The sequence below is a fragment of the Scyliorhinus torazame genome, chromosome 4 (genome assembly GCF_047496885.1).
Source record: "Scyliorhinus torazame isolate Kashiwa2021f chromosome 4, sScyTor2.1, whole genome shotgun sequence".
NCBI classification, from domain to species: Eukaryota; Metazoa; Chordata; class Chondrichthyes; order Carcharhiniformes; family Scyliorhinidae; genus Scyliorhinus; species Scyliorhinus torazame.
In genome coordinates, this window is record NC_092710.1 from 181,516,929 (window position 1) to 181,529,447 (window position 12,519).

The 12,519-nt window shown below is 46.5% G+C and overlaps 1 protein-coding gene across 1 annotated transcript in view; it reads right to left on the bottom strand.

The window, feature by feature from the left end:
- Positions 1-12,519, bottom strand: part of LOC140410623 (dihydropyrimidinase-related protein 5-like) — a 116,145-nt gene that overhangs the window by 36,323 nt on the left and 67,303 nt on the right. Inside the window, exon 9 of the mRNA XM_072498939.1 lies at positions 6,513-6,655. Coding sequence (XP_072355040.1) covers positions 6,513-6,655 — 143 coding nt within the window. The remainder of the gene's footprint in view (positions 1-6,512; positions 6,656-12,519) is intronic.

The window sequence follows — 12,519 nt, forward strand, 5'->3', positions numbered from 1 at the left end:
CCAATTCCTTACAGAAACTCAATGCTATGGCAGGTATATTGAGATGTGGAACCAGCCCTAGTGGTGGTGCTGCTGGGCCGGTCTGCCAGAGCTGGAGACGGCGTCAGCCGCAGTGGCAGACCCTACACCCTACCCTGAGGATCCAGCCATCCATCAAGCCAGGGAGGGACAGAGCGGGAGTCCCATAAACGCCCAGGGTATACAGGCGTTGATGGTCGTTTGAACAGATGACAGACAATGCACGGTATGGGCAGCATGGTAGCACAAGTGTAGCTTCACAGCGCCAGGTCCCAGGTTCGATTCCCCGCTGGGTCACTGTCTGTGCAGAGTCTGCACGTTCTCCTAGTGTCTGCGTGGGTTTCTTCCGGGTGCTCCGGTTTCCTCCCACAGTCCAAAGGTGTGCAGGTTAGGTGGATTGGCCATGATAAATTGCACTTAGTGACCAAAAGGTTAGGAGGGGTTATTGGGTTAAGGGGATAGGGTGGAAATGAGGGTTTAAGTGGGTCGGTGCAGACTCGATGGGCCGAATGGCCTCCTTCTTCACTGTATGTTCTATCTAATGCATGCCACAAGAGGCTCCGCCGCAACAAAGAGACGGTGCGACACCTGTGCCATGCCCTCACGGACTTGGCACCACATGGAGGAGGAGGACACATGCTCCCAGTGGCTGTTAAGGTCACCGCAGCCCTGAACGTTTATCCTTCGGGATCATTCCAGGGCTTGAGCGGGGACCTGTATGGTATCTCACAGGTGCATCTGACAGGTCACGAATGTCCTGTATGCCCGGGCGGAAAACTACATCATCTTCGACACGGACCAAGCCTAACAAGATGCCCGGGCAGCAAGTTTCTCTGCTATTGCTGGGATGCCCTAGGTCCAGGGGGTCAATAATGCTACGCATGTCGCCCTGCGCTCACTGGGCCATCTGGGGTTGCCCTACATTAATAGAAAGGGGTTCCACTCCCTCAAATGCAGCTCGTGTGCGACCACGAGATGAAGATCATACACGTGTGTCCACGCTTTCTGGGGAGTGTGCACGACAGCTACATCCTGGGGCAGTCGGTCATCCCCGGCCTCTTTGAGGAGCACCCCAGGATGGGCGGCTGATTTTTGAGGGATAAGAGGATCCACTGAGGACCTGGCTAATGTCGCCAATAAGGAGGCCAGTGACTGAAGCAGAGACCTGGTACAACGAGGCCCACGTGGCCACCCGGGCTGTAATTGTGATGCATCGGACTCCTTAAGATGCGGTTCTGATGCCTCGACCGCTCCGGTGGTCACTCCAGTACCCCACTGGAGGGTTGTCTGCTTTGTGGTGGTCTGCTGTGTCCTCCACAACCACGCATAGCAGTGGGGTGATGTGCTGGAGGTTGGTGATGAGGAACATGTGGCCACCGAGGAGAAAGAGGACAAGGACGATGAAGTGGCACCAGACTAGCAGGGGCTGGAGTATGAGGCCAGGGAGGAATCCGAGATCCAACCGGAGGCTGCAGGACAGGCGGCAGCGGCAAGGGTCAGGCAAGCCTGGAGGGCCAGCGAGGCCTTTATACGTGCTCGATTCACTTCGGATGTGGTCTTGTCCTTCACACCCCGTTCCCATTTCCCACCCTCCCAGGGTGTCTGTCACATCACTCCAGGGTGTTGGGATAGTGTCAGCTGGTCACTGTCGAGGGCAGGGGGGTGATTATAACCTGCAGAGAGCTGAGCGGCGGTGCTACTCAATCTATGCCATAGTGACCCCTGCTTGTCTGCTGAGTGCTCGCTCACACCCATCACCTGCACATGGTGTGCCCGGAGACAGAGGGAATGCCTGGAGAGATGGGCCAAGGGTTAGTAGGTCAGCCCGCATTGTGGAAGAAAGTGACAGAGGCATCATACTGGTTGTGCACAATGTGTAATACAATTCTCCACTCACCTGATGGTGCGCCCCCACCACCCACTAACCCCATTTCCCCCCTCCCCCCGATGCCCTTGATATGCTTGGCCTTCCTAGCTCTACCCTAGGTGTCTCCCCAGGATGCACATCAGAGGTGGAGGCAGCCAGCTGCTTACCACATCCAGTGACCTTCGATGCCCCTGGCGGGTGTCCTCTGGGGGCTCTGGGGCCGGAGGGCCCCGGTGCACTTGTCGATGGCACATGCACAGCTGTGCCACCCTGTCCCCTGAACACTATGGGATGGGTCTGGGTTGGCACCCAGCACCCCCTCCTTCTGCTCGGTGCCCATAGGGCCCTGAGGTTCACCTTGGGATGGATGGGCAGCTGGTTCGAGCTCCGGCTACCCCTGCATCATCTGGCTCTGCCAGCCCTGGCGGTTCCCCATGGTCCGCATCATCGTGTCGTGCCCTCGGCGATATTCCTCAGTGACTGGGACAAGCTCCACAGCACCTCGGCCATTCCCATCTGAGAGCGGGACATGTGCCACAGAACCTTCAGGTCAGCCTGGTACTTGGTGACATCCCCCAGCAAGGGCCTGTTGAGACCCTCAGTCATGGTTGTCACAGACTCACGACGCCTTGGACACCTTCACTAACGGTGCCGACGTCGTGCACCAGGCTCTCCACTGCGGTCGTCACACTAGCAGTGTTTGCCTTGGTGCCACTCATTGCCAGCGACATCTCCTGCGCTCGTAGCCTCTGGGACTCCTCTAAACGGCTATGGATCTGCTGGAGCTGGAGACCTTTGAAGGTCACGGCTGCTTCCTAATATCTCCATCAGCTCCGGGTAACCCTGTTCCATACGCTCAGCATCATGCTGGGACCCAGCTGGGTCCTGGGATCCAGCAGACCTCCGACTGCTATCTTGCCTGGGGCTTCCTGCCTCCACCTGATGTGCATCAGCAGCAATGTGGTGCTCACCAGATTGAGCCCTAAAAGCCTGACCACTAACTTTTCCCACCAAGGTGTGTGTATCTACGCTGGTGGAGGGTGGGGATGACAGCTGTGCCGCTACTATTATGGTGGCATCCTCGGAGCTCTCCCCCAAGTTGTCTCCTGGGAGGCTGGAGAGGGGGCCACTTGGGATAGTCCGGTGCCGTCGGTTGGAGGACCTGCGGGAGAATGGACAGATGGTCAGTGGAAGCGATGAGTCAGTTAGTCAGTAAGGCAATAACAACTCACGTTTGACAGGTCCCTGGGTAGAGCTTAGTGGTTCCTCACCTCTGCGGCATCCGCCAGCCTGTGTAGGTGACCGCTCTATCCTCGGCCATACCAGTCACCTCCAGGGCAGGCTCCTCGAAGGTGCTAAGGATATTGATGTCTGGCACCACTTCGCCAGTCTCGGCCCTCTCCCAGCGATTATGTGAGAGCTTTTCCTGTGGGACACAGAGGACATTGTTGACCAGTGGCGGTGGTTGGGCACGTTGCATGCAGAGTTGATGGTGCGGTCCGAGTCTGCCATGGCGCATGACGCGGCCGCTGCCGTGCGCATGCGTGGACTCCAGACCGGAAGTGCGGGGCTGTTTCCTCAGCCAGATCTACGAGCTGCTCCCCAGGGCCCTGATAGCCCCCTGCAGGTAGGAGAATCGTTCTTAACTTTAAGGAAAGTCAAGAGTGAAAGGTCAGCGTAAAATGCTGGCATGGGGACTTAGCCCCATTTTTGGAAAATCCAGCCCATGCTTTATAAGGGATATCATGCTCACTGTCAGAATTTATAGTAGGATGTTACTGTCTCCATGAACAGGAGGTAAGTAGTATGATAAAGAAAATAATTTAGATGTAAGAATTCCAATTTCTCCAATCCTAATTCAGGATATTCATTATGAAAAAATGAATGATTATATTTTCCAAATATTGACCTGAATTTACATCCTTGAGGTGGGTAGCGGGAGTTGTGACCTTCCAGCTTCAGGGGAAAGTGGCTTCAAAAGCAGGGTCTTCAGTGCCACAAAGGATGGGGTGGGGGGGTTCAGGCTGGAGTTGAGGCAGCCGACCTGAGAAAGAGATCGGAGGTAGCCGTATGGGCTGCTGGGTGCCGAGGCAGCCTGTTTAAACAGTCCACCTTGGTGCAGTGGCACTTTGTCTTGGTTAAAATAAAAACACAGGCACTCCAGCACTACCCCCAACACACACACACACAAACTACCATGTCCCATCCATGTCACCTTATCTCTCCAAACCAAGCTCTGCCCCTCCATTCACCGCATAGTCCCCCATGCTTAATGCCAAACTATGCTACTAAGATGCCCGCTGACCTACTATACTATATAGAAGCAATGACACCTACAGTGACAGTTGGATATGTAAAAAAATAAATGCTTCAAAGCCCAGAAAATCCTTACTCTTGTTGAAACAACTGCACCACAGAGAAAACATTGCTCGATTGATAGCTCAGGCTCTCCGATCTCTGCTGCAAATTTCACAATAATTATTTGCACAAGATTAGGTGGTTACAAGGGCTTGTAGTTTTCGCTATTGATTTGTAAAAGTGGCAATCACAGAGATTGCCTTATAGTGAAATGACTTTTAAAAAAGTGGAAAGATATGAATGAACTACTTTAAAAAAAACATTTTTGTGTACATCCAATTGTCACTTTAGGGTTCAATGGTTCTAGACAGTGTACAGTGGGTCAATAAGTACAAATGCCATAGCTTGGTATAAGGGTATTAGGGGCAGTAGGAGGTGGATGGAGGGGCATAGTTTGGCATAGGGGATAGGTGGAGTATAGGTTGGCATAGGGAAAATGAGATGCAATAGGGGGTGGGTGGAGGAGTGCAGCTTGGACATTGGGAGATGAGAGGCCATGAGGTGGGTGGAAGGGTATAGCTTAGCACAAGGAGGATTTACTGGACTCACCTTTTAAAAGGTTCCCTCATGAAAATCACGGTTCACATTTCTTTGAGGGGCTGTGAACCACAACTCTTTAAAAACCTAGCCCGACTCCAGGTAAATTGCAGTGGTCAGCTAGATTGGGAGTGGCAGATTCCAACTTTTGACAGGAATCAGCCCGCACCCTTTAAAGGCACTCCTGAAAATCATTCGGCTCAGGAATGGGGTCAGGGATCCTGGAATCAGGACCCGGCCGCTATTTTTTCTTCTTCTTATAAATTTAGAGTACCCAATTCATTTTTTCCAATTAAGGGGCAACTTAGCGTGGCCAATTCACCTACCCTGCACATCTTTGGGTTGTGGGGGCGAAACCCACGCAAACATGGGGTGAATGTGCAAACACACGGACAGTGACCCAGAGCCGGGATCGAACCTGGAACCTTGGCGACGTGAGGCAGCAGGGCTAACCCACTGCGCTACCATGCTGCCCTGGCCACTATTTTTAAAGGGCTCCTTAGTCTCCCACCTTGATGAAGCTTTAGCCCATCATGAGGTCAAAAATCCACACAAGAGGATGGGGGAAATGAGTCAACTATTTGGGACATACCCACTCGAGGTAGTGCAGCAAAGGTTTACCAGACTGATTCCATGGGTGGCGGGACTGTCATATGAGGAGAGATTGACTAGGTTGGAATTGTTCCCGCTGGAGTTCAGAAGAATGAAGAGGTTCTCATAAAGACATAAAATTGACAGGACTAGACAGGGTAGATGCAGGGAAGATGTTACCAATGATGGGCGAGTCCAGAACCAGGGGTCACAATCGGAGGATTTGGGGTAAATCATTTCGAACACATCTAAGGAGACATTTCTTCACATAAAGAGTGGTGAGCCTGTGGAATTCATTACCACGGGAAGTAGGTGATGCTAAAACTTTGAATATATTCAAGAGGCGGCTAGATATAGCACTTGTGGAGAATGGGATCAAAGGCTATGGGGAGAAAGCAGGATTAGGCTATTGAGTTGGATGATCAGCCATGATCGTGATGAATGGCGGAGCAGGCTCGAAGAGCCAAAAGGCCTCCTCCTGCTCCTATCTTCTATGTATGTATCTATGCCTGTAATCCTGCCTCTGCTCTATATTCAGAGGGTTGAAATTTGTCCCCTTTTGCACACAACATCCTGTGGAATCCATCTACCACCAGTGTGCAAAAACATCAGGTGCAATTTGCCAATTCCAGGAGGGCAGTTCCCTTCCCTCCAAACATAACTTTAATGTACCCCCAGCTGTTCCATTATTTCTATATCCAAGTAAGCTACAACTATTTTCTTTAGCACTGCAGCCATAATGCTGATTTGGCACCTCAGATGGGGCCTACTCATAGTTTGGCAGTATGGTATGCCCAATACAAAAATGTGTCCCAATGAGACAGAGGTGAGTAAAGTTCTGGTCTTCAGAATCCCTGCTCATCTTCAGCTAATGGCCTTGTACAGAAATGATAACTCTAATTTCTCAATTAGAGAAATTTCCACAAATGTTTACTCCCTGAACTATTTCCACAAATGTTTATTCCCTGAATCAACTGAAATTATCAAAAGTCACTTGAGATTAGGATTAATAGTGTTATGGAACAGGCTGGCATTCCAATCAAGGGGACAAACATAGGAGCTGACCTCCTGTACTGCAGTCTTTACAAATGTCTTAATTACACTTTGATCAAAACTCACGTGGTCCAAGGTACATACATACCTTGTAGCTTCCGGATCCCACACAACAATATCAGCATCAGCTCCTGGAACAATTCTTCCTTTCTTGGGATACAGATTGAAAATTTTTGCAGCATTTGAACTAGTCACAGCAACAAAACAGTTTTCATCCATTTTTCCACCAACCTGAAAATAGCAAATTGTAATAATGGTTGCTTGGAGAATTAAGACTCTTTGTTTTTATATTGCATTAAATTTACATCACCCTCTTCGATCTACCAACATGTTATATAATTTTCCAGCAACTGGTTTAACAAGAAACCTGCATGCTGGTACTTGTCAATCTCCAGTGGGATAACTAATTGCAGGGAAAAGGAATGTTTCAACATGAACATTTTTCCAACTTTTCCCTTCCTTCCAGCTACTGTCAAACCTTGGAAAAATGGCATGGATCATCACCTTGTAGCAAGGCAAAAGAGAACAGTTAGGAAGTCAAATTACAAAAAGTGCAGAAAGGAATTGTCAAACATCCAAATTAACTAGAAAGGCACAATGCAAAGAGCGGCAATTGAGAACAAACAGACTATTGTAAATAATATGACACAAATCTTAGAATAAAAAACAATTCATTTTTAAAAAAAATTTAGAGTACCCAATTATTTTTTTCCAATTGAGGGGCAATTTAGTGTGGCCAATCCACGTACCCTGCACATCTTTGGGTTGTGGGGGTGAAACCCACGCAGACATGGGGAGAATGTGCAAACTCCACACGGACAGTGACCCAGGGCCGGGATTTGAACCCGGGTCCTCAGCGCTGTCGGCAGCAATGCTAACCATTGTGCCACCATGCTGCCCAAAAATAATTTTAAATTAATGAGACTATACAAAGAGGATTAGGGAAAAGAATGTAATTGCTTCCATGTTTTTTTGTATGTTTAAACTTATTGGCATAAAAAGAATAAAAGCTAGACAAAAGAAACAGAAGTGCTTGCAGCAGAGAGAAAGCCGATGTGCAAAACAATTGATTTTGTGCCAATTTGTTCAACTACAGACAGCCCAGAAGAGAGGGGTGATTTTTTTTTTTTATAAATGGATAAGTGCAGAGACCAGCAACTGTTCTTCAGGACAACACAAACTATTAATTAGTTCTTTACATATAGCAAAGTGCTCGATCTAGCCAATGTGTTAAGTTTATAATTCGCGGCAGGGGAAATAGTCCAAATATGCTGGGAACATATGTGCTTAAGATATTTATACCAATTTCACAGATGACTTCCATTCTTGGCAGTTATTTAGTATTTTTTCCCTCAATTCTTCGCCTCAATCTTGCTGCAAGTCATTGAGAACAAGAGTAGAAGTAAAAATAGATGAATTTTTCCCTTTTATCCCTGCAGATTCACACTTGGGTGTGATTTCACAGGGACTGATAACTCTCTGTACCAATAAGCCTTCCTTGATGGCACGTAATAAGAGACTATGGAAGGCTTTGCTATCTTCACCTAATATCTGTATATGGAGTCGTCCCAGCAGGATCAGCATAAAACAGTGAAATTATAAGAACAGGTTGAATAAATTTGGTTTGCATTCCCTTAAGTTTAGACGGTTGAGAGCTGACCCAATTGAGGTCTTCAAAATTATTAAAACGTCATTAGGCTAAATATAAAGAAATTATTCTCTGTACTGAAAAATCTATGCCATTTTGGAGTGAAATCAGGAAGTATTTTTTCACAGAGCAGTGGAAATCTGGAACTCTCTTCCCTCTACCCCCTGGTCAATTGAAATATATGCAACTTGCTAAGAGCTTGTTTTTTAAATATGGAGACCAAATTGACATTAGAAAAACTTATGTTGGTAAGCATTTATTCCTCAATCCCAAACACAATGGCCGGAATTTTCCGCTCCCGTTTGCGTCGAGTGGGTTCAGCAATGAGCGCAGAAAATATCGCGAGAACTGCAAAGTCACGTGTTACGTCGGTGTAAACACATGTTTTGACTGTCTCTTCTCCTGTCTGTGACGTTTCCTGATATTCAACATTATAATAAATGAACATATTATCAGGTCTCTACGCTGGAAATGTCACCCCCCCCCCTGCTGGAAAATCCATCCATGGTGGCGTAACGGCAGACCAGCGTGATTTACAACTGGTCTCCGAAGGCGTACACCTGGTTGGCAGACCTCCCAAGGGGGCTCAAGTGAGTGCAGTGCTCTGGGGAGTGTGTCATGCCCAGGCACCCCCTCATACTGCCCAGGAAATGCCTGGATAGTGCTAAGGGGATTTCCAGGTTTATCAGGCTTTCTCGTGAGCTGGGGTGGCCTTTAAACATGGCACTCCATTCTTGAGCTAACATGCTGGCAGGGCAGGCGAATCAGAGGCCACCAGCAATATGTCATGGGACATGATCCTTGAAGGTTTTTTTCCCCCAAGTGTTGCAGTTTACAGTGGAGAAAGCCGCCATTGTTGTTGGTGGTTTCTACGCCACTTTTTGACCCGCCTTCAGCCGTTGCTGATTTCTGGGAAAATGTCATCCAATGGAGGTGTTCTTGTTCCTGCTCCTGTGCTCATTGGATTGCTTAAGTTCAGCACACAAAAGCAAATGAGGAAAATCAAGAGAATCACAAATTTGCAGCCCATCCAATTTTCCACTTGTGATTATCTGATGTAAACTTGCGAATGTTCCCTAACATGAGAGATTCAATTTCAGCTGTGGGGAAGCTACCATTAAAGTTTGTTACTGGGTGGCATGGTAGCACAGTGGTTAGCACTGCTGCCTCACGACACTGAGGACCCGGGTTCGATTCCAGCCCAGGATCACTGCCCTGTGGAGTTTGAACATTCTCCCAGTGTCTACGTGCGTCACAACCCAAAAAGATGTGCAGAGTAGGTGAATTGGCCATGCTAAATTTCCCTTAATTGGGAAAAAAAAGAATTGGATACTCTAAATTTATTTTTTTTAAATTAAAGTTTGTCACTGAACATTTGAGTAAATATGGGTTAATCATACAACCATAAGACATATGAACAGAATTAGGGCACTCGGCCAATCGAGTCTGCTCCATCATTCAATCATGGCTGATATTTTTCTCATCCCCATTCTCCTGCCTTCTCCCAGTAACTCCTGATCCCCTTATTAATCAAGAACCTATCTATCTCTGTCTTAAAGACACTCAGTGATTTGGCCTCATAGCCTTCTGCGGCAAAGAGTTCCATAGATTCACCACCCTGGCTGAAGAAATTCCTCCTCATCTCTGTTTTAAAGGATCGTCTTTTTAGTCTCGTGTCCTCTGGTTCTAGTTTTTCCTACAAGTGGAAACATCCTCTCCACATCCACTCTATCCAGGCCTCGCAGTATCCTGCAAGTTTCAATAAGATCCCCTCTGATCCTTCTAAACTCCAATGAGTACAGACCCAGAGTCCTCAATTGTTCCTCATACGACAAGCTCTCAATTCCAGCGATCATTCTTGTGAACCTCCTCTGGACCCTTTCCAAGGTCAGCACATCCTTCCTTAGATACGGGGCCCAAAACTGCTCACAATAATCAGCATGGTTTTGTTGAAGTTAAGTTATGTCTGACTATACGGAGGAGGTCACTAACATATAGGCAAAGGAGTATGTATTCATAAACTGAGGAGACATTTGGTAAACTTCCTTCCAAAAGATCATTGGCAGCTGTGAAAGCTGTTATGTCCTTTTCATTTATGATGGAAATTGATTTGAGGGAGGGTAATTTGGTGAAAGTAGGCATTAACTGGGTATTACACTAATAAGACATGCCAGTTTGAAATTTAACATGCACATTAGGGGCTAATTGATTATTTAAATTATTTTACACTTCTGCTCATTGACGTTCAATAAATTAACATATGATTGGTTAGCACACAAGTGCTGATTGGAAGCAATTTTATGGAGTGGTATATTTAGCCTCCATGCACCTATGTTTATTCGGTTACAATAAACTGGCTGGCAAAAAGGTCAGTGCAACAGGATTGTACAGGGACCTGGAGGGCGCCTAGGTTCCAGGATGCAGCACTGAAGGAAAGAGTTCCAGAGAAGAAAGAAAGGTGTTTGTGTGTGTGTATAGAGAGAGAGAGAGGCCTTAAGAGGCAAACAATCCCACAGACACATTACTCAATTACTGCATCGATCACAAACTCAACAGACTTCTTCTACCATCTAATTATACACTGATGTTCAACACAGGGCACTGCACCTCACCTAACTGATCTTTGGAAGGAGGAGCAGCGCAGATTTAGCAGAATGATATCATGGTGTAGCAAATTAAATTACCATAATGAATTGCATAAAATTGGCTTTTATTCCTTTCAGTTGGGATGGATGAGACTGTAGTCAGTGGATCAACTAGTGTTTTTGAGATGTGGAATTATTAGGTAAAGCTATCAAGGTATGAGGAGCTAAGGTGTATAAATGGAGTGGAGGTATAGATAAACCAATATTTAATGTAATGGTAAAACAGACACGAGGACTGGATAGCCCTGTTGCGTGCAATTATTTTCTTCATGGACTGCACCTAGGTAATTCAATATGCCCAACTGCATATCTTTCCCAATTGTAGTCAGCAAAAATGGTGCAGAAACGGTCGTTAGTTTACTCAAATAAACCTTGAGCATAGGCAGCCTGGTGCAAATATTTCAAAGGGGTAACACTCAAAAATGATTTTTCTTCTTGTGAAGATCATAATGTGAAGACTGGCAACGTGTAACCTGTACAAACTTCATACACGTAATCTAAGAAAAATAATTAACATTTAGCTGTAACAAAAGGCTACTTTCAATTGCTTACCTCTAATAATAATGATTATCAATTAAATTGATGAAGTGTAATTAGGAAGTTTCAATGTCAGGGGCTGGTTTAGCACACTGGGCTAAATCGCTGGCTTTTAAAGCAGACCAAGGCAGGCCAGCAGCACGGTTTGATTCCCGTACCAGCCTCCCCGAACAGGCACCGGAATGTGGCGACTAGGGGCTTTTCACAGTAACTTAATTGAAGCCTACTCGTGACAATAAGCGATTTTCATTTCATTTTCATTTCATATCAGAATGTTGGAATATATAAAATTATTCACTTTCCCTCAGTTGAACAAACCAAAATAATAAAAAAACACTGAGGAATAAAGTCTTTTAAGGGTGACAAAGAGCACAGTAAAACTTTAAGGAAGTGGTAGAACTCAGAAACCACATTTTTATACTGGAACTTCACGGTGTTTCTCAGCAGCAACAAAAGGAAACCAGAGAACAGAACACAATTTTTGTATGCATGGGCATGTGTGTGAATCAAACACAAACTCATTTGGGGGATTGAAGTCTTTTTCTCTGCAATGTACTAAATCACAGTATCAATGAGGTTTCCAATGAAAATCAATGTCGCACATAAGAGACGATAAATTCAGCACAACTCAAGAGCATCTACAGAAATTCCAAAAGAATTTGAAAAACAGAAAACACACAAGTGTTCCAAAACAAATCCTCAACGGTGGATCAGGCTGAAGGTACTCTTATGGTATCAACAGCTACGATGGCAAATGAAGTTAGCTGCAGTATGGTGATCCCTAGGTTCGAGGTTCCCTTACCACTGGAACTAGACCGTGTGTCTGCTGACGTGCAACGGCATACCCACGTTAAAAGATGTCCCGCACCAGTCGTCTACCTAGAGGATACCAACACAGAAAACCCGTGCGGCAATCGACAAGAGGTAATAGGGCAGGACTGTGAGAACTGAAAGTATCTAACTTTGGACTGGCAGATAGGCCATGGGAGTTTGATTCAGTTGGCTCGCTCTTGGAACAGGAGAGCATTTTGACAGCTTTCTTCGCAACTGAGCAGCCCTCTTCAGGATCCACTCTGCTCACTCCGCATGGGGAAAGGATTGGAAAAGGTGCCCTAAAAATAGACTGTACCGTCCCCAACCTGGCTGGAAAACCGCATCCTGCAGGCTCCTCTAACTGCGGTCAGAAACTCAAAGTTAAATTTAATTTCGGAAACTGAAATGTCTGAACCCTCATGGATAATGAGCAAAACAATCGATTGGAATGG